Raw genomic sequence first — 23145 nt, 5'->3', positions numbered from 1 at the left:
ATTAAAGAAAAGAAATACAAACTTATGACTGAAATGCACAGCCCACCTATAACCTGATATATCCCATGCCCAGAACACTGAGGCCTTATCCAGTTATTAACATGGCGCTGCTTTTACAATGTTTGATTTGAAATTCATGATAAAAATGGACTGTCAGGCTGATGGATACTTGTGGATAACGTTAATGTGGATAAGAGTAAAGTAGGTAGCATGTCATTTTAAACAATAGTTTCGTGAGGGCCTTGAGTAACGCTTGTCTAGCGTAGCAGTGAGGAGAAGAGCCATGTCTTTCGCTAACTTAGTGAAGTCTGTTTCAGCCTATGAGAGCTTGTCGGACATTGCAATGAACTGTATGAAGCTCCAATTATGGGTGATTGCACTGATGGAGGGCACGTTAGAAGGAAACGCAGCAACGGGGCAAACGCCCTCTTGGATGCCCCTATGTTGAATAAAACATGATAAAGTGCCCTCTATGAAGCCCTTCCAGTAGAGAACATGTGATAAAGTGCCCTATAGGGAGTCCTTCCAGTGGAGAAAATGTGATGAAGTGCCCCCTTAGATGCCCCTATGGTAGATAAAACATGATAAAGTGCCCTCTAGGGCCCTTCCAGTGGTGAAAGGGAAATGCAGTGCACTAATGGTGACCTTAAAATGGAGAAAACATGAGTCAATGCACTAATGGTTGCTCTTAAATGGAGAAAACATAATGCAGTGCACTAATGAGTGCCGTTAAAATGGATAACTTTGATGCAGTGCCCTCTAGGGTACCCTTAAAATTGAGAAAACATGATGCAGTGCCCTCTACAGTACCCTTAATTGGAGAAAACATGATGTAGTGCACTAATGGGTGCCCTTAAATGGGGAAAGCATGATGCAGTGCCCTCTAGGGTAACCTTAAAATGGAGAAAACATGATGCAGTGCCCTTTAGGGTACCCTTAAAATGTGGAAAACATGATGCAGTGCCCTCTAGGGTACCCTTAAAATGGGGAAAACATGATGCAGTGCCCTCTAGGGTACCCTTAATTGGAGAAAACATGATGTAGTGCACTAATGGGTGCCCTTAAATGGGGAAAACATCATGTAGTTCACTAATGGGTGCCCTTAAAATGGGGAAAACATGATGCAGTGCCATATAGGCTGCCCTACATGCTACAAAAGTTTCTGTGCGCTGGTGCCCCTTTTACTTTTTCCGCCCCTGCCCCTCAGACAGGCTGAGTGCGCCACTGGGTGTTTGTGTGGTCTGGTTAAAGGGGTTTTCCTGGCCTTGATAGCTGCAGCATCATATTCATTTTTTTTTATGTTTCAGGTGGCTGCACATTTACTCGCGTGCAGCCCAAGTAAGTTATGACATTTTGCTTTGGACTTGTATGACACACTCGCCATTATTACAGATATTATAATATAATTTCCACATTTTACATTTCTTAACCTCCCGATCAAGTTTGCTCTGAAAATGCATTAAGAAACTGTGGTCTGTAGATTCAACTGTCTCCTTTTCACATGAGGAGAAGAAACCACAAATGGCAGTTTCAGATAGCAAAAGAAGAAGCAGAAGAAAAATAGCACCTATACTAACTATAAATGAAGGCTGAAATCACTGAGTCTGATTTACATGGGGCTTCGTCATAACAGGTCGGTCATTTTTTGCTTTACACAGCACATTCACAGAGCATTATAATCACAGGCTAAACCTGCAATTATTACTAAACACCGTAATCATGCAGGGCCAAATGAATCATGTGTGAATAACAAGCAAGACTCAAATTCACAGCATATTTAAACTATATTGAGGTTTGGAGCCGCGACTCCCTGCAAACAGATGTGACCGTTGCTGCTTTATTCCCTATGTCATGGTAAAATGCAGGTTTTAAATGACAGCATGCAAGCAGTTTGGTCTTCCCCTCTGCTCTGCCCCCTATAGAAGGAGGAGTTGTGTGGGAGTGACATAGGTTTTAATCAACAATGGATTGGGTAACACTATCTCAGCAGCCAATATACTGGCTGACTTGATTATATAACCGTCAGCGACTGACTGACATGTCATGATAAAAATGTTCTGCGTTTCCTACCTGACGTCCGAAAACCACCAACTGCTGAGAGTATCAATTCAAGTCATTCACACTAGGCTTTACAGAGGGAGGGGTGGACTATTTAGAGAAGCAGAGTGGAGGTTTTAGAGGAGTTATATTCCATACACTCTGTAATTACAAGAAATAAGACCTTAAATTACAGAATATCCGGTTGGAGTTAAAAATGAAGCAAATGGTTGAAGTTTGTTTACCTCCAACATACTGAAGGCATCAATATAAAACTCTTCTAACAATTCCCAAACCAGTTTAGTAATCTCCAGTTTGTCAAACATGTTTTATGGCTTGCAACGTTGCTACAGGCCGTGAGTGTGTTTGCATTTCAATAGTGGCTTCCATTATGTCATATAAACTGCCTTTGCATAAAATGGTGGCTCGATAATAGGCCACGCTTTAATCCCAGTAAAGCAGCCTTAGTTTTTAGTCTTTACACAAAAGCAGAGGCAAGTTTAAAGGGTTTCATTGATAAATTATGTCGAGTTATTACTGGGGTGGGAACATTTTTTATTCACCTATGTACCGGAATGTTTTTTACGAATTTGAAATAGTTTTTTTAATACCAGAATCGATATATTTGCTCCATTTGAGTTTATATGGAAGTAAAAGGAAATTTTATTGTTGTAGTCTGAGTAACGTGACGTCATATCTGTTCCGTATCCGTCAACCAAAACAAACCGCAGCGAGCTGCAACGAGAAAGTAGAAAATGTCGGAGGGTCGGTGTGGACATGACCTGCACCATCACATTTAAATCCAAAGTGATAAACACTTCACATACAGTAAAGTATGGAAACACTTTGTGTTTCACACATTGTCAGGACAAGCAGAGCTAGACATCATGGCTAAAGCTGCATGCTCACTCTGTCATGGACAGCTAATGCTATCGTATTGTGGTAACGTGCGGTCAATCCAACCGTCACTCGTATCTCTGTGGTCAAATCAGCCGACGCTACAACTGTAGAGCACCCATATACTGACATTTATGTTAAATGCATTCAAACGGCCCCGATGGAGCTGACCGTGGATGTATAAAGAGAACGGAGCTAACAGTAAGAGCTAACGACGGACTTGGCGAAGTTAGCAGAAGAAAACACATGTGACTACGTCTGGTTTTCAAAATAAGGTGTTAACAAAGAGAACTGTATATACAAATACAAATATGGAAATAAGATTGTACTATATTCACCAGAAGTATAAAACATTACATGTCCCTTATAAATTAAAAACAAAATACCCCTAATCTGAGAGGGAAATGTCTATTCTTTGATTTTTGGGTTGCTATTAAAAAATTAATAAACACTTCCTGACAATGACTGATATATTTGACTTCAAGACATCTCTGACTGCATACATGCTGAAAATCAAACATTTTATTGTATTTATTTAGATATTTTCCAAAGTAGAAGTCCTTAGAAGTGTATGATTCAACTTTTTCCCCTGGTCTAATATTAAAAAAGTTAACAAAAATTGCAATAAACCGTAATCTCGAATCACAATACATATCGAATCGGCACCCAAGTATCGTGATGTATCAAATCGGGAGATAGATGTATCATCCCACCCCTAATTATTACTATATCTAAAACATAAATAGCTTTGTCAGAAAAAGATCATTCTTCCTCTCAAAGTCTTGTATCTCATTTTTTTTGATGAAACGTTGACTTTAATGATCCAATTTCCCCAAAACGGCGCATTTTCATACTGTAATAATGGTGTGTGGTAATCAATTTCTTTTACAATTATCCATGGACATTATGAGATGGCATCAATTTGTGTGACAAATATGGCAAAAAATGCAAAGAAATTATGTATTTAATAACAAGTAATTCATTTTTTATAATCAGTAGTGAACAGTTCCCCCTTCTCTCGGTCGTTTTTATCAGCAGCAGCCCTCCATCTAAACTTGGCTGTTGACAGACTTAAATCTCTTCATGTAAACAGCCCGTCTTATTCCACCGGGGCCTCCCTCATAATATCCAGCCCACTAGTATGTTTACAGTAAACGCCAGCCTGGTAAAGCTGTTAAAATGCACCTCCTCCCCTCTCACTGCCCTCAGCTTCTCTGCCTCCGCTAACAGTCGTTTCACTCTCAGGCCACGGTAGTTAGTAAATGTCAAGTCTTACAGGCACTAAAGAAAAACTGATTGTTTTAGACCAGAACCTGCCAGAATGTCAGGTGGCAAAGACAAACTTAAAAGCCTCGGCGTCGGGTTTATCAACACTCGGCCGGTGGCTGGTGTTAATTTCTCACCCTGGTCGGATTACTTCAGCTGGGAAAGTGACATGATGTGAGGGGTGCGAAGGCCAGATGTGCCTCACTGGTCAACAACCATTATGTTAGATTTATATAGATCCTCAGTGTGCTACAGCAGCTGAGGATATTTTAGGGATTAAGCGGACGTGGTTCAGCGTGACTGCAGGAGTCAAAGCTGCAGACTCTGACATGACTGAATCTCCAGTAGCAACGTTCATTTACATGTAATTGTACACTAAAATGAGTGAAACAGAAGAACACACCAAGCAGCAGAGCAGGAGGCATATGAAGAAATATGAAGACGTCCTACCTGTCTGAACTGCTCCTCGTAGGTCCACTCTCCGTGGTCCTGCCCGCCCACATGGCTGTGCGTGGCGTGGGTAGGCAGGACGGCTACGCGGGGCTCCTGGTCGACACTGGGTCGGGCCTTCAGCAGCTGGGAGTGGGGGTGTAGCTGACGGTGGGGCAGCAGGAGGATGCCCTTCCCGGGAGCCACCGCGTCGTGGCCCGTCGGCAGACCCTCCTCCGCCAGGTCGTCGTCAAAGTCTTCTTCCATCTCGCCTTCAAAGTCTTCCTCGTCCCATTTCTGTTTGCTGCGTGTGTCAAAAACAGAATATTGTTTAAAAAGACAGCGATGAAGAGCACCACTACATGTTTAGAGCAAAGAAATTCACTCACATCTGCTCCTCCTCATCTGACCCCATCATGTCCTTGTAATGCTCCTCCCTGTCTTCATTGTCATCATCATCCCCTTCGTCCTCGCCGCCGCTGCTGCGATCCGACATGGGGCTGTCCGACACCCTCTGCAGCCCGGCCGCCACGGCACGCATGGCTGCCAGCGCCGCCATCTGGGCCTGCTCCGCCTCAGGGGCCGGGCTCCCCATCGGCTCATCCCCTCCTCCAACGATCGTGCGGACCTGAGTGTGTTGGGCGGCGGCTTGCTGCTGTAGCTGCTGCTCTATCAGCAGCTTGGCCCTCTGCTGCCTGTGCAGGTTCTCCATGACAGCCTGCAGCTTCATCTCCGGGGAAAGCGGCACGGCGTTCAGCTGCCTTCCTTCCCCTCGCCTCCCCCACTGAAGGAGCACCAGTCCGGGGATGATGGTCGATCCTTCTGCCCAGGAAGAGCGATTGCCAACCGTGTCTGTGGTGAAGCAGCTAGCAGCTTGCTGGAGGTTTGGAGGTTATGGTTATGTAATGGAAGGAGGGGGGGTCGGTCAGAGCTCTGAGAAAGGTCGGCTGCAGTTCTGGAGACGGAGGCCTCTCTCTTGTCTCAATGGTTTTTCCTGCAGTTGAGGGAAACCAAAGCCGGCAGCAGAGCCGAGTCGCACAGCGTTCAATGAGGCACAAGTAGCGGAAGCAAAGGTAGGAGGATGAGAGTACGCTGACAGACTACAAAGACCTGAGGGAGAGAAAGAATAACAGAGTGTCAGACTACTACTTCCCCGCTGTCTGTTAACATCAGTGCTTTCAGTTGAAGGGCAACAGCTTTTTGTTGTGGCAACTTTCCCCCAAGCATCAAATATGTCTCTATTTTTTAAACTTTCCATTCGTTGGCCTTTCACTAAAGTGGACATCTATACTTCTCGCTCCTCTGATTTCATACAGTTCTCATAAATCAAAATGTTGTAATTCTGTTGTTGCTAATGCTTTGGCGTTATTTCCCTGTTTTGCAAACCCCCATTATACTGTATAGAGTAACGAGATAAACAATGTTAAATGGATGATACGGCAAGAAAAAGTCCAGCATATTATTTGAGGAACTTGATCAATTGCTTTTAAATTCATGACTATCGAGAGCCTGACTGAAGTTTTGCGAAACTTTTGTGAGTTGCAGAAGAGCAGATAAGTACAGCGATGACTACAGAGCCGCCCCGCCAACTCAAATCACAACTTAAAAGAAGATGTGACAGACGAGATAATGCTCAATTTCACACACAAAAATGATAATTCCAGTCTGAAATCCATGTGAAGCATAAATACGCAGTCCCTGAGCTGTCAGTTGTGCAACATGTGCAGGATTACTCACACAAAACAGAGCAGACAAACCGCTCACACGGGAGGACAAAGTGTTTTAGCCTCAACAACAAGAGGAAGTGAAATCACAGAACCGTCACTTTCTTCACCTGGTTGGCTCGAAGCCGAGATGGATCTCAGCCCACGAGTCAACACTGTCTCGTGAACGCTGTCTCAACTTTGTTTAAACATGATTAATATTCAGGGGTGGGACTTTGCTCAGGTATGACTGGTGTGTTTTTCCCCTCATTACAGTGTTTTATTGGAAGTGTAGAGGCAAAGTGGGGAGATTTTTTTCTGCAACTTCTGTAGGCGGTAATGTTTCTCCTACATACCTGTTCCCAAAAGTGCTCAGGTATGCAAAGCAGTGTCTGTTATAAGCAATGAGCTTCAACATTCTGGTATGTCTCTTCTTCCCTTTAGTCAACTGTTGTAACACAACAGTGATCCCACCTATAACGGCCCACAGGAGGGAGAGTTACCGTCTGTCGTGCTCACTCTCTGTTTCCTCAGAATGTGATCAAAATGTTTCAAAAGAGGTTTGCAGCTCAGATCAGTCAGGCAGAGATAAGAACTGAACACTAAGTCAACAGTATGTGGGGAAATGAATTTCCAGTGCAGGTGCTGCTGGACATGCTGAAGTGCCAGTCATGACAGGAGGCAGCGGTGACTGTGCGCCGCCACTCATAGCAGCTATGCTGACTAATACATGAATAGACTCTGTAGCCACCACCTGCCCTCTTCTTGTACTTTCAGAAATGTCTGGTTTCGCATTGCACTTTTACACTGAGTACACTCTGAATGAAAGCATGAATGAGTTACAGTTAAAGGGACTGTTTGTAACTTCTTACACGTATAAATCACCCGGGTCGGTGTCCCATGCTCGCTCGCATATGTGTAGCTACGCTGTTCAGACAAGACTCCAACACAAACTACACGGAAGCACCAAAACTGCAAAGTTATATCACGGAAGCCCGTCTGTTAAACAGTGTTGGCCGCGGTCGTACTATACGGGGGAGACCGTAGCTTTGGTCTCCAGGGCCGGAGTCTCTGCTCCTCTGCCTGCCTTCACTCAGCTCGCTCCACCTCACGTGCATGCGCACACACTACACACTGCAGAAGACTTCATAGCTCTGAGAATATCTAGTGAATGTACAGTGGACGTTTGTGCAGAAATAACTGCTGCAGCTCCTCCAGACCAACAGAGGTTTTCCGTGTCTTGTGAAGTGACGGGGCTCCTCAGCGAGAAACGTTATCGTCTCCGACCGGGTGCCGGTGTCTACCCTGTTCCCTCCCACAGCGGTCGGGAGGCTGAAGCAGGAAAAGCCAACACTAGGATCAGCAGTGATTCATGGAGAGACCTTCGTCTGGTCAGCTAACATTACTGCCAAGCAGGTGAAATATAGAGTGATATTGTGGTTTTAGCTGACGTGTGTCGTCTCACTGTTTTGAGCGATGCTCGTTCATTTCTATTTAGAGCGAGCACAAGCGCGAGCCCGACGCTGTCTTTCGTTGACTTAACGGCCACAGTTGTCGCTGTTAACAAGCAAGTGTTCTCTGGGCTCGCTTAAGCACAAATCTGAAGAAACTTTCAAAATTGATCAAACCGTTTGGCTGAAGTTTTTCTTATCATATTATATCTAGTCTTTGGGCACATGGGACTACTGTTTTTTTGCAATAGACTCCATTATATTTCAGGAAAAAACAGTAGTCCCATGTGCCCAAATACAAGTACAAGAACATGGCTGTATCTCAGTAACTCAAAGGAGCACAATCAAGTATCTGAACAAATGTGGCATTTTTCCTTATCATACTAAATATATTCTTTCGGCGCAAATGGGTTAATGTCAGAGTGCAAACTTTAAAACTTCCCCACAGCGGAACAAGGTTTCACAAATTATTTTTGAGTCAGCAGCTCTTCAAGACAAGATGAAGACCACACTACATGGGGACACCAGTTCCTGCTACAAACCTTCATGCATGCTAACCTGTCTAAAATGTGGCCACCACAGCAGTCCTTGCCCGCGTTACACCTCACCATCACACTGCAGTGAGGATATAACCAGAAGGGATATTTGTTCTTGGTTGGCTATAGGGAAAGAGGCTTGTTTTTCTCCTGCATGCGGCTCATGTGGCTCACTGGAATTACACAGAAAACCATACCAGCATGTCATGGGTACGGTAGAGTAATTACCACGTAGGCACGTTCTGTACTTAACAGAAGGATAAACAGTATATATATATGATGTGTACGTAAGATCCAAGGTCTCTCCACAGGCTGATGAGTGAAATTAAGTTCTGCTTTCATTCACAGGAAAATGGACTGTTTTCCATATCACATATTTACAGTCATTAATACATGATGAGAAGAGAGACAACACCCTCAGACATCTTGGTTATCACTGTTATTACTCTGTATGCAGACATTTCAGCCGAGACATTTTGTCTCTCTGTCTGACAATGCAACAATACAAGATCCACAGGTCTGACTCATCTGGGAGATCAGCCAATCTTTACTTAATATCAGTAACCTCCAAACGTGTAAGGAATTGTGCGTCAGATGTGTTAAAGCACCTTTCAACATAGAAGAAAGCAATTACATGATACAGTTAGGGCTGCCCCCTCTTAGTCGATTAATTGGTCGTAGTTGGATTTCTTTAGTCGATTAGTCATTTTTTATGCTCTTTTCATGCTGAATGACTTATTTCCATGAAACTTATGAGCATATCTCTGGTAAACACAAGATTTAAAGTCGTGCAGTTTTACAGATCAGTCGATTAAATCAACTAATCCAGGCTGTTCTCATTCACCGTTCATAGCTATACCTACAAAAAGTAATGCAATGTAATTTTGTAAATCTTTTCCTAAACCTAACCAAGTAGTTTTGTTGCCTCAAACTGACCAAGTTGATCTTTTCCTAAACCTAACTTTTTTGTTGTATTGTAAGTATTTTGTTGCCTGACCTTAAGGAAGTGGTTTCCTGTGAAAACTGAAGTTTATTTTGAAAAGACTGTATATATGTAACGAGTGGAAATTGAGATGTGTTGATGGACATTCGTAGGAAAACGCAGAGAAAATAGGGAATGACTTTTCATAAGATATCATGCAAACCGTTGTATGAGGATACGTTGACAAAATCATATGAGATTCTTTGGTGGAGGACAGACCTAACATTTTCATTCAGCTGTCTCTACAACTTAAAACAATACATTGTTAATGTATTAATTGCAGGAAGCATTAAAGAAAAGCTGGGTATAACCTCTTAAAATGTGTAACAATGACCACAGTTTGTGTAGTTTCTGTGGTCAGGAAGATTCAATCGTAATGGAGACGGGTGACATGAACTGGCTGAACCACAACAGCAAGTTTGAAGGAAAACAAGAATGACGAAATATGACAAATGCCCTCAGTCCCAACTAAATACCCAACCAGCAGCATTCAGCATACAGTTGACACCCTGCAGCTCCTCACTGCAGCTCAACTGGTCAGATGGCTGGGCCACAAAATGTACTTCAAAAGTCCTGCCACTGCAGCGAAAACTCCTAACAGGTGTTAATAAAATGCAACACGTCGACAAAATCTTACGTCAACAGTCAATGATGAGCCACAGCATGCACAGGAAGAAATATTTCAGTCACCCTATACTATAGCTGTATGTTAGAGAAATGTTACGCAAGGAAACAAGAGCTGCGAAACTTGTGTTTCCTCAGAGGGTGAAGGAAGTGACAACTGACAGAGCAGATGCAGCGAGGCGGCCGACAGATATTCAATATTGATTCATTACATTCTTTAAGGGCGATACAGGCACAACTGAACGGCTGCAGTTGTCAGACGGAGAATAGCGCCAGTGTAAGCAGGATTAAAACAACTTACCTAACTGGATCTGATTTGACGGACACAACTCGTCTCTGTACTATTTACTGACACATGACAGAGGGCTCAGAGTGGAAATAAAACAAGAACTATCCCTTTATTTAGCATTAAGGGACATAAAGCAAATTCACTTCAGAACACCCCATACATGTACGGTTTGTATGTGCACACTATATTATTTACGACCACACTTTGAGCTCAAATAAGCACAAATTACACTCCATGTTTGAGCCACAAAAACAATTCCGTCTCTGATACCGTCTGTGTCATATATGTCATTTCAAAGACAGAAGTGATTACAACAAAGCTGTTCTGTTGACTCTTCCTGTGCAGAGGGAAGCAGAAGTGGTCGCTTTGTTTCATGCCACTGTTCATCACAGGCATCACAATTTCCTACATGCTAGATGATGCAAATTACATTGCACCACTACATATGTAGTGGTGCACTTCCTCAAATGAGGAGTCACGTTTGATGCTTATAAAACCTTTTATATATATGTCAGCGATACTGGTCATGTAATGACAAGAATACATGAAAACAGAGTACTGGATGAACTTTAAAGAAAACTATGAGCCAAAGACAGAGAAGAAAAGTCAAATGTTGTGTACATGTGTGCATGTATCTGCTAGCAACCCTGTCTCCTACAAAATTATGATCCCATACAACTAAACTGCAATTACGTTTCAAGGGAAATGTATTTTCTACTGGACTACGGTCACACGTTTTAACAGTTTTGAACACGTGGTTAACGTTGTAAATTGAAACCGGTTCAGTTTTAAAGCTAGAGTGAACATACTACCATCATATGAAACTATGAAACATGCCCACTTTATGATAATCACATGCAGTTTTGGGGAAAGTCATAGTCAAGTCAGCACACTGACACACTGACACACTGACAGCTGTTGTTGCCTGTTGGGCTGCAGTTTGCCATGTTATGATTTGAACTTATTCTTTATGCTAAATGCAGTACCTGTGAGGGTTGCTGGACAATATCTGTCATTGTTTTGTGTTGTTAATTGATTTCTAATAATAAATATACACATACATTTGCATAAAGCAATCCTATTTGCCCACTCCCATGTTGATAAGAGTGTTAAATGGGCTACTTGACAAATCTCTCTTTAAGGTACATTTTGAAGTCTGGTGTTTGTTGACAGATCCACCACCCCGACCTCCTCCCCACACGGAGTTACGCGGACTATCATAACAAACGGATTTGAGACACGTCAAAATCAAACGTAATCCGCGACAAAATAGTTTCCCTAATTCACAATGCAATTTTGTTTTATGGGATGGGTTTTTATTCATTTTTAGGCAGACCAGGCTGCCGCCAGATACTGATTTACACATGGATTCAGGGTAAGAAAAAATGCTTTAAGAAGCTGGTGGAGCTAAGCTATCCTTTTTGGGTGCATCTCTGCTGTGTTAAGTGTCTGTAGGATGCCCTTGGTATCACATTTTATGAATAACCAGACCTCAACTAGAGAGATAACAGGGCATTTAATATCTAAACCATGGCTCAGTGCAAAAACCAAGCAGTCTCTGTGGTCCAGAGATGAATCCCCTTAAAAACCCCTTCGCCAGGGAGGGAAATCACCACTGTACTTTGGGTGATTTCTTTACTTTATCAACCCCTTGGGACAGTGACCAGCTATTATTTGGAAATCCCGCTTAGTTCAAAAACTGTTTCATAGATGATGAGATATGAGTACGTTTCTGCTACTGCCTGGGAGCAGACAGGTTTCATTTATTTCTGCCAGTCAAAATGCTTTGGAAAATAAATTACAGCAACCTACTTTTGCTTCATCACTCTGCAACATTGATCATATCTGTGTATCTGGGGTAAAGGCCATTCACCAACTAAGGAAATACTTAGCTAATAAAGGATTTCCTCCACAATTTTATTGCCAAACCTTTATGAAGGCTTTTTAAATGCAATAGTCTGCCTCCAAATCAATACGAGTCATCTTGTGTTTACCAAAGTGCAAAGGACAGATTTAAATCCTGCTGTTATGGCTGACATATGGGGATTTTTAAAAGCTGTTCTAGTGAGCGTGAAGACCACTCTTCATGCAAAACAATAACAAGCGATGTTTGATTTAAAGCGTGCCCTATCTGATTGCCGTTAGCTGCTCCACCTCGACGCTGCCTGCTTGTCTGTTTGCTGTCTGACATGTTGTCTCCCTCTCACATTCATACTTTCCCTCCCTTCATTTACATTTTACGGCAGACTTTGTGGGGGCAGCGGAGTAGAAAGGTGAACTTGAACTGGGCTTGCACCCCTGTCTTTGGGCAATACACTGAATCCCAACCAGCATACAGGACTTCTGCTCTGCCCACCACGGTGACCTCTGACCTCAGGGCAGGGAGACAAGAGAACCTCACGCGGTATAGAAATGATTCCACGTTGCAGTACAAACGGACCCTATGTCGGGGGCAGGGTGGAGCCAAACGGGTCAGAAACTTTAACAGTTGGCTGAATGAAGGATAAAGTAGAAAAGATGAGAGCTAATGGGTTAATCCTCTTTTCTTTCTAAACCCACATTTGAGAGGTAGATTGCGAGGTCTGAGCAAACAGGACAGAGTGATAAGAACGAGAGCTAAGGGTCTAATTCCAACGAGATAAAGAGACCCACGCCGCCTCGCATACATGCACAATGTATACGCACATATTTACATATAAGACTGGCTGCTTGCATCGACACGTAGCCTGCCGAATGCAGTCTAGAAAGAGCCCCAAAGCCTTTTAATACCACAATGTGAAAAGGAATTCATCTATGTGGCTTTATAATTCACACATGGTTCTTCTAACATGTGTGCTACAACACAGACTTTAACACCAGGGGTTTCATTAGTAGTTTTGTTTTTATGTGCCAGTGCAGATCTTGCATTTCAACATTTAGAATAAAAGTCTTTCATTTCCTTTTATGAACTGAAAGAACAAAACATCTTTGTTGCCTGATAAAGCCGTGTGGTTATTTTGAGGTGAACTGGGTGCGAGACTTACAACCGGGTATAAAAATTAACGTCTCTCTGTTCCGCTTGACTGGAAAACCAGATTCTTCAAGTATAATCCACATGCTGTTTTGTCTCTTTTGCTGGTGTTTCCTGCCTTCGCTTCCTAAAGATCACATGTAAATCAGTTATGGGTGGTACTGTCAATGTCTTCCTTGGATTTCCTGTTGGTGCACTTGTTGTACTTTCTTTATCAAATCAGCTTTCATGCTCATGCTACACCTGTTTTGAATAAAACGTGACTTGTAGTCGACAGATCATTCCTATCACAGCTTCAGTGTACAGTAAATGTGTGGAGAGAAGTCTCTTTCATCATATTGTCACTCAGCACTTGTCATGCACCATTTGTCAGTGTGTTCTATAATGCTGCTATGTTAGTAGTGAAACAGGCTTTGTACTGATGTTATCAACACATACACTCCTGGACAAACATGATACTTCTCTGCTGGTTTCTAACCGTCATGGCGCCAGAAAGTCTGATATGAATATATCCGTTTGATACATCACAATGGAGATTGAAGCGCAAAACACTACAGTGTAAAATGATTACACCTACAAAATGAGTTGACCTTTCTCCGAACCTTACAAATGAGAGCTAGAAAACTTTTAGTGTTAACGCACTTCAGAGGGTTTTCTTCCTTGTTTTGTACTTAACTCCCTACATGTATCATAAAAGATACTGAAGACCTCAGGGGAAATAGACACAACCACCTCTCTTACTTCAAACTCATTAAGTGTATAACTACTGTTTGCATTTGTTTACATATGTACCTTTTTAAATAACAGTGATCTTAATATGCAAATAGCTCTTAACAGAAAAAACAACCCTACACAGCAACTGCCTTCTGATTTGTTTGCTTTATATAAAGAAATATTTGCTTAAATTAACAGCTTCGAGTGCTTACCCACAGCTAAAATCAAGCTGGGGAGGTGAGTTTTTGTCTCTTTTTTTCCAAGGACAGGCTGCTAATAAATCTAAAGGCGCACGAGGAGTAAATGTTATAAAAGAAATTAGTGCCATGTGTCCAATGCTATGTTGTGCACCTGGCAAAAACATTCAATCTCCATACAGTCAAGATCTAACTGAGAGGCCCGGCCGTGCGATAGATTGATTTTATTAGGAAGCTGAATATTGATCTAGTTCATCGGGACAAAGGGAATTCATTTATAAATAGGTCATAACTTTAAATGTAAAAAGACCTATAAAATGTCTTTGTAAAAAAGGTTAAAACGTAAACAAAAAAGGTTAACAGGGTTAAAAAAACGTATGTACCCTGTATGTAAATACTTCTGAAATAATACATATTCAATGAAACTGCCAGAGAAGAAGCATCGTGTCTGAGCATCTTTATTGATATCTCCCCTTTTCAGGGCGCAACCGTCGCTCGAAAAGGTATATGAATGACAAAATAATGTGCAAGGCATTTAGCGTGCAATAAGAACGCCATTCTCGCTTATGACGTGTCATTTGTACGCCATGTAGTCAGCACTGCACAATGTAGACGCATCCGTGTGAATATGCCACGCTTAGAGCTGGTGACGTAGAATAAAAACAGAGAAAGACTGCTTATGGCAGGCGGGTCCAACAAACACAGGGCTTCAACCAGGAGACCGGGGTTTTGTAAGTTACGTTAGTGACGTTTGTGAAGTGCTTTCAGTATTATTTTTACTTGGTCTCCAAACGTATTTTACTGAGTTTACGTACTTATTTTAAGCCCAACCGTGACGTTTTTCCTAAACCTAACAAAGTGGTTCTGTTGCCTAAACCAACTACAGACATAACCGTAGTTTTGTTTTGTACAAATGACACACGAAAAGCCTAAAATGCGTCCTCATGACACGCAGATTTTCCTTGTAACATCGTGTCATGTGTGGGACTTCCTGTAAGATCGAGTTGCACTGAGAGGCCTGGCGATTAACAAGGAAAGTCCTCTATCTAAAAACTAAATGCTTCATAAATGAAAATGGTGGTGAATAGAATTTAATAAAAAGCCTTCACAGTCTGGGGAATCAAATAAATATTAAAATAATTCTAGCGGCAACATACAATAGGAACATAGTAGTATTACAATCTATATTTATTAAGATTCACTGAATACATTGAGTGCTATATTTTATATAATTTCCATGCAACAATTTTATATCAAAATCCTTTTTTTGCTAATTTTTTAATGTTAGATTACTTTTATATAAAGTTTGATGTTCTGATAGCTTTGTTTGTAGCACTACCTCTCCATGTAAACACTGGTTAGCATTGAATATGACAGAAGCTAGAGAGCACGGAGCCAAACAGTAGCCATTCATGATCCTTCCTACATAAAAAAGGGGGAAAAAAGCATAAAAACAAGAAGTCGGTCAGTGGTGCTGGTCTTGATTATGTGTCCCTCTCTCACATTCCTCGCAGTATTACCTCGCAAGGCAATAACACAGGCTCCATTGAGCCTCACTGCACCAACAACAAGATCATTGAGGAAGTGTCGCGCAGGCTCGTCACGCACTTTCCACTGACCTCTTCCAGCGAACCGAGGCAACACAGCGAGCCAAATCTGATTAGCCCCAGCTATGCCATAAATTAAGTGGGCATATAGCAAAAATAATCCAGTGATCCACTTTTCCCAGCAGTGAAATCTGTGGCAATCTACCAAGCAACAGGACTCAGCTGGGCAAGCAATAGGCTCAACGTAATTTGTAGCAACTGATGTTACAGTGTGTGTGATAAATAAATATTATATAGTTATATAGTCTGGATTCAAGAGTTGTCCACTTGGAAATGAGTGATGGAAATGGCAGAAAAAGCCTTCTCCCTGTGCTGGTACGTATGATACGTAGTATATCTCGCAGGGAAATTCACGTTTCATGTATTTATTTGTCTGATGCTCTTCTTTACGACACTTTACTCAGAGTGCAATATTAGAGAAAGCTCAACTTTTCTACTAACTAGATTACTAGCAAGCAACATTAATGATCAGTGTCTTAGGGGCTTTTCCACTCTAAAAATAGAGCAACACTGGAAAAAACACGTGTGGTATTAAAAACTAAAGACACACAAGATATCAGCTATGTGTGACTAAGAGAAAGAAATAGAAGTAAATGTTAAAAAACAACACACCAAATCTTGAGTGAAAAGGAATCGAACACTACAAGTAAACTGAAACATTCCTATGTGGGTTGGAAATATCACATATATATATAGACATGTGCTACTTAAAGGCAGGGTGGGCAATCTTGAGAAACTAGCAAGAGTACACTAGATTTTTTTTAAATGATTCAGCTGAAAAACCCAGCCCAGTGGTGCCAACTCGTCTCCAATGAAAGTAGCAGCACGAGCTCCAAAAGTCCCTAAATCTAGAGAGAAAGTCACCAAGTTGGCAACTCTGACAGATGTGCCATCAGGCCTTCTCCAAAGCCGCTCCCCCCAAATGATCATAATGTACATAAACAACGAACATGGCTATTGTTTGTACTCACAGGTGGAAGACTCCGGTGACGCGCAATGAGGGCACGGGCAGAGTGCACGCAGGTAGACAGGTATACAGGTAGGTAGCCCGTCCAAACATTGCATTCGGGCTGATTTAAATCATTGAAGGGGTTGGGTTTCAATTTTTTTTTGTCAGAGCATTTGATTTATTGTCTACTGTCTGGATGTAATGATAATTTTAACTAATGCCGGGTACACACTACATGAAAATCAAGCCGATTCTGGGCCTTATTCCCCCCCTCCTGACAATCGTCAGCAAAGCTCCAATTGTTTGATTGTTCGAAAGATTATGTTTCCAGATATTCCTTTAGTGGTGAGGTATGTTAGGAGTGTTTTTTACATGAATCATAAATATTAAACATGTTCAATGTTTATGATTGGATATCCTGTTGTGGGTGGGGAACCCCGAGGACAGCCGATGACGCGGTCACGTGGGAAAGAACGATAGCCAACTGTGAAACAAGCTGACTGAAGCGGAAAGACAACCACTGCCGTCATGGTGGGCGCGGCTAATGCATGAGCTATAAAACCTAAACAAAACGCTTATTCTTCCTGCCAGGTCGTCCGCGATGTTTGTTTACACTAAGGTCACGTTTGCGAGTGATTTTGTGAGATTTCCATTTTATTTTTTATTTGGGACTCTTGTTGTTCATGAATGAATCCGTTAGTGTGTGTTGTGCTGTTTTGGCCAAATCATTGCACACCACACACTGTAGGAACAACGGTGTTAAATGTATCAGAACATGTCGTAATGTGTGGGGTCTCCCACATTTGAAAATCTGTTAAGATTTGAAAAATCTTTTAGTGTGTTCCAGCCTTACTATAACAAAAAATGTTTCTAAAATGTTAACCAACCCTGCCTTTAAACACAGGACAGCCCACAGGGAAAATGCACAAAACACTTGAACTGTGCTCTATGGAAGGACTTCCTCTACCCGCAGGAAAAGTCATCAGACGAATGGTTAAAATGAAAAAAAAAAAAAAAAATGTCTCTGCTGATTCAGCTGAAACGTCTGCTGGCATTTATGTCCGCCGCCTCACTGGTGGATATTGACCTCACCATGTTACAGCTTCACGTGGAGACTGTAGTATTATGAGAGCAAACATCAATCTCATGTGATGACAGCTCTGGTGGAGAAACACAGGCCATTCTTAAGGAGTTGCTACTAAAGGAAAACAATGGCTCTCTACATCAGTCGGTCTTGTGTCAGACTCTGCACTTGGTTGAAATGTTCACTTCAATCAACACTTTTCTGACACAATCTTGACAGATTTAAAAAAACAAAAAACAAAGCTTGACAGCAATAGAGTTTACTGGATTGCTTCATTTTTGTACAGCTGTCACTGTACATTTCAATTTGTTCTTTTATTACTCAATCTTCTAGCTTCCTATTCGTGTAATCACCAGAAAACCATGTGATGGTTGTATAGGGGAAACTAATTTCCTGGAATATAGCTACTAAAAAGTGCTTTAATGTCTCTACAACTGATCTAAATGACCCATTTTTAAAATTGTCTTTAAATCTGCGCTGTTTTCTGACTTACTGTGAGCTGCAAAAAGCAAACTCACCGAGTCAAATTCCTCATGTGATTAGACTGACTTTGCCATAAAAACTGGGATTGAGGAGACAGGCTGCATGTCGCTGCTCGCAGAGTTCAATGCACTGCTATTGTAACTCTAGACTGACGGTACGATGATAGTTCCTCTAGTGCGGGGGAGGTCGGGTTGGGTGGGAGGGGGGAAGGGGGGGGGTTGCATTTTCATTGAATGGCATGAGCGTCCCAAACTGGATTAACGTGTTGGTTATATGGTGACTGTGCAGTCACGTCACTGCATTGTGATCTTTAACAATCAAGTCTTTTGTCTGCGGAGGGGCGATGGATGAGTGGAAATCTTAGATAAAGAGCTCTGTGTGCGTTTTACATGGAGACATCCAGAACACAAACTGTCACTTCGGTGCTGAATGTGGATTAGAGCTCCATGTGCCTAATAAAAAACTCATGAGGGATGCGTATCATTGGGCATGGATCTGATTAAATTAGCTTTTGATTGCTTGGGCAGGCTGCCAGCGCTAGCGGACGCAAATATGAAATGCTTCTGGGTTTGATGGACGTGTCAGCGTGTTGCAGCTGTGTGCTGGTATCCAGGCAGACAAGTACCAGGATAGATTGCGGTCAGCCGCGGACTGAAAACACAAAGCCAACAACTGTACTAGCAGCTCGGTTCAGGAACTGCAGGGCATCCCGAAAGCTCAGACCCGTCTTTAGTCTGCTCTCTGCCTGCGTCACCGTCAGCCCTGCTGGGATTCCCCCATGGCTCCGGCCCAGGCAGTGAAGTAACTTGCGAGGTTTTTTTCCTGCATTTTTTGGCAGGATAACAGAGTTAAAGCCCCGCGTGCTGTACAGGCCCTTCGGAAATGTAGCTTTTGGCACAGGAACAGCTGAAAGTCAGCCAAGCCACGATGCTTCCCACTTCTTTAATGGCTTGGAAACGTGTGGCGTGCGGACAGCACTCACATTGATGCAATGTAGGCTGATCCCTGCAGGTGGGTTATTATTACTGAAACATTCAAGTGACACAATAGGCCTTAAGGCAACGCCCACGACCTTATAACATAACACCTAAAAAACAGCCACTGGAGCCCTGTATAGGATTATAGCTTGATAATAAGACAACCAACAGGCGTCAGACCCGTTTGTCTCGTCATTAATTCACAGCCACTAACCAGTTTAGTGGCCAACTGCCAGCGACTGCCGCTCACTGAGCCATGATGCTCGGAGGTTAACTGAGCATGCTATTTGTATATCACACTAGCTGCTTAAATACCCTCGGGCTGAGATCAGGCGCTAACAGGAAGCTGTGTGGATTTCTGCTTGTAACGTTTGAATAATAAGGTGACCCGCTTTGCATCTTGATGTGTACATTGGACAAACTTAAACACACTGAGGCGTGTGGACCTGCAAACATCACCGACAAACGGAACACGGGATCTAGATGGGATGGTAGGAGGAACACTCCCGGGGACCAAGACATCAAAACAACAAGACAGAAAGTACAAATACCGCCACAAAGCAAAGCTATGAGAGGACAGACATGGTTTGATGGCCAAGCAGCAACACAATGTGTCAGCTATGGCCTATAAGACCTACAGTATATCATGCTGCTATTGGGTTTTCATTAAAGGTGCTCCTCTGATATGAAAACATTCTGGACAGCAACAAATGACAGTCAAATTAGGGCTGCAACAAGGGATGTAAGAAAATATCGATACACATCGCGATATCATGTTGTGCGATACTGTATAGATTCTCCAAAATAGTCGATCGATTTTTAACTAACCTCTTAAATATCTGACGGCCAGGAGGTTGTAGTGGGCTCAGTTGGTATCATATGAAACTACAAAACCTAAAGAATCCATTGGTGTCAAGAAGGAGGTTAAATAACGCTCCAAAGTTAGGCTCAATTTTGGTGAGGAAAAACTGGCATGGCGATTTTCAAAGAGGTAACTTGACCTCTGACCTCAAGATATGTGAATGAAAATGGGTTCTATGGGTACCCACAAGTCTCCCCTTTACAGACATGCCCACTTTATGATAATCACATGCAGTAGGGTGTAGTATAATGTGTTATTTTTGCCTATCCTAAAATGGTTCATTTCTGGTGTGTTCTTTATACTATGACAGTTTTCCTAAAATTACATATATACAATAAATCGCCTTGCTTACAGTATTGCAATATATTGAATCGTTACCCCTGTATCATGATGCGTATCATATCGCCAGATTCTTATACACAGTCCTAGCTGCAACTGTTACTTACATTTTGTATTACTATTATTAATCTGAAACTAGTAACTACAGCTGTCAAATACATGTAGTGGACTAAAAAGTAGAATATTAATGAGTTTCTTTCTAGAAGTGTGTCAACTGTAACCGAAGCCTTTCCTTCATGAAAAAGACATTTTCCTTGAGGCGATACTTTTGATATTGATGTAGTTACAGCAGTCTAAATCTATTAAGCTAATATTGACAATCGAAAATGTTTGCAAGATGACAAAGTGGTGGGAAGGCGTTCATTCCCACAGGCTGTAACAGACTAATAACTTAAGAAACCTGCATTGTAAGGTAACGATATATATCACAATATAGCATGTTTTCTGGTTATTCAATAAATAAATAGCCTATTTTTATATACTCATGTGTGAATTAAATATTTGACAAATGAAAAGTACTGAGTAAGGAGTATTTTCTCATTTAATTAAGAACTTTAGTGCAAAATGATCATAACAGATTTAAGTGAAATTATAGAGAAAAAAAGAATCAAGTAGCCTAGCCTATATCGTGATAGAAACAATATAGAATAATATATAAGATAGACATTTTTATATCGCCCTACCACCACCACCAGCCCTACTGCATTGTATATCTAATGCAGCTTTTCAGCCTAGAAAGACACAATAATCAAGCTATAGCATCATAGTTTAATAACCAAAATCCTACAATATGTGAAACCACAATATTAATATTATATTGATATATCGCCGGGTCAAGGTCTGCCACTCTTTCAACACCTCTCTTTGATGGGAAATTACAGAGTTTCTGCAAAAATACAACACATCTGTCAGTTCTTCAAATCAAGAGCAACAACAAGCGTCTCTATGTAAACCTGGTTTCATAACAACGAGTGCAACTTATTAGGGACAGCCAGCATTATGCAAAAGAAAGGGGAGGCCTTTTAAAACCTGAACTTGATCGCCGGCCATACGTTTCTAATCCACAATGGGCCAATCACAACGTAAACACCCCCCTCTACCCGCTTCTCACTGCAACAGTGTTTCTCTCCATTGGAAACACAGGATACCATATGCCAGATTGGACCCAACAGATTAGCAATTTGTGGGCAAGCCTCTATAATGTGATTGGATGATGGTGGGGTGCAGGGTGCAATAAGGGCCTGGAAAATCTCTCTTAAGAATTTCAGTGCTTAATAATCACATAGGGAAGACGCAGGTGCCACAATTTAAAACCTCACACTTTCTTTTTGTTTGTCAATCACAACTTTGAGAAGTCACATGAAGGACATTTGATGTAGGAGAGCGACTCGCCTGCTGAAATACATTTTTCCAGTCAAATTTTAAATTGAAACACGCCAGCAAATGATGACTGGTTTCCCTGCCAAAGAAGCCAGTAAGGCTTTTGAATGGGTATTTAGTTAGATGCCTGAAATAAGGTCTGTGGTTAACATTTAGTTCTACGACATAAAATACATCAATAAATATCCCACTCGTGAATTTTGGAGCCTTTATTTGTCTTAAAAAAGGCGGTTGCCAACAAGTGGCTAAATGAGACTACTAAACGTCATCACGTTGACTCGGAATCATAAAAGTGGTGTTCATTTGTGAAGATTATCTTGCTGAACAAAACGTGTAAGTATCATAAACGTTTGTTTGCCACAGAACTTATTTTCTGCAATAATCCATAACCTAATGGAAAAATCCTATCTGTTTTTGTCAAGGGAACCCAGGGTGAAGCTAACTTCCTGGTTGGCCTAAAAAAATTGTCATCCCTGAAGCACTGAAAATCCTCTTTTCTCCATAAAAATCCTAAAGTAGGCTTCCTCTTCCTCCTGCTCCTGTCGATCAGATTTCTGTTGCAGGTTTTAAGGTTTCAAAATACTAATTTGTGACGTCACAGTAAACAGGAAATAGGTCAGAGTACTTTGACTTTCATCGCCAAGGACATTTCATAACAGTGTTCCCGTCATCTCAGTTTCACAGTAGAATGGGCCAATATCTTGAGTTTGTTTTTACACTTAAATATGTTAGTATTCCTCATTCTTGACAAGGTGGAAAAGCCTCTGGAACTGTATTTAGATCAGAGCAGAACAATGAAACTCTCCACTGAAACCAGACTGTTTTCAGAACATATATGTTTAAGGTCATTCAGACAAAGCGCTATACGAGGCTTTAAAGCCAAACCAGCTTCCTGTGCCTGCGCTCCCCTACCCCCCTACTACTTGGTGAGAAACTATAACACCAACCACAAAAAAGTCAGCTTTGGTTGTGGCTCTGAGGTTCTTCAGCTTGGCACGTTCAACCAACCTCTCCTGAAACACACAGTAGCACGCCAAACTACTGAGCTCTTTTTGAATCCACTTGAGATGACAAGCTCGCTGCCCCCTCTTCATATCCACTGACGTCATGTAGGATACAGTGGATTTTCCCAACACCCTGCTGTAGCACTGAAGGCAGCTCATTGTGTCCATATCATTGCCTTGACATGTTGGACTTGTCTTGATCTCAGCCACTAACAGATGCTGTCAGAGTATTTTATCCATCTACTCCACCTTTGTTATGCACTTCTAACAGACATAACAATTTAAGGGATTTCACTTGAGGGAGACAGCCTGAAGACTTTTGTGA

General features: G+C 41.9%; 1 protein-coding gene across 3 annotated transcripts in view; it reads right to left on the bottom strand.

Moving 5' to 3' along the window:
* Positions 1-23145, bottom strand: part of arid3a (AT rich interactive domain 3A (BRIGHT-like)) — a 57230-nt gene that overhangs the window by 31478 nt on the left and 2607 nt on the right. For 2 of the 3 annotated variants that reach the window (XM_037769988.1, XM_037769990.1), the window contains exons 2-3: positions 5019-5739; positions 4651-4933 (exon numbers count right to left, since the gene is read on the bottom strand). In XM_037769988.1, coding sequence (XP_037625916.1) covers positions 4651-4933; positions 5019-5359 — 624 coding nt within the window. In that variant the 5' untranslated portion in view covers positions 5360-5739. Of the gene's footprint in view, positions 1-4650; positions 4934-5018; positions 5740-10226; positions 10567-23145 lie in introns of those variants that run through there. The other variant, XM_037769989.1, reaches the window with a different exon arrangement.

This window comes from Sebastes umbrosus, chromosome 5, assembly GCF_015220745.1.
Source record: "Sebastes umbrosus isolate fSebUmb1 chromosome 5, fSebUmb1.pri, whole genome shotgun sequence".
Classification (NCBI taxonomy): domain Eukaryota; kingdom Metazoa; phylum Chordata; class Actinopteri; order Perciformes; family Sebastidae; genus Sebastes; species Sebastes umbrosus.
The sequence above is the reverse complement of the archived record's forward strand: the minus strand, read 5'-3'. Positions and strand labels throughout refer to the sequence as shown.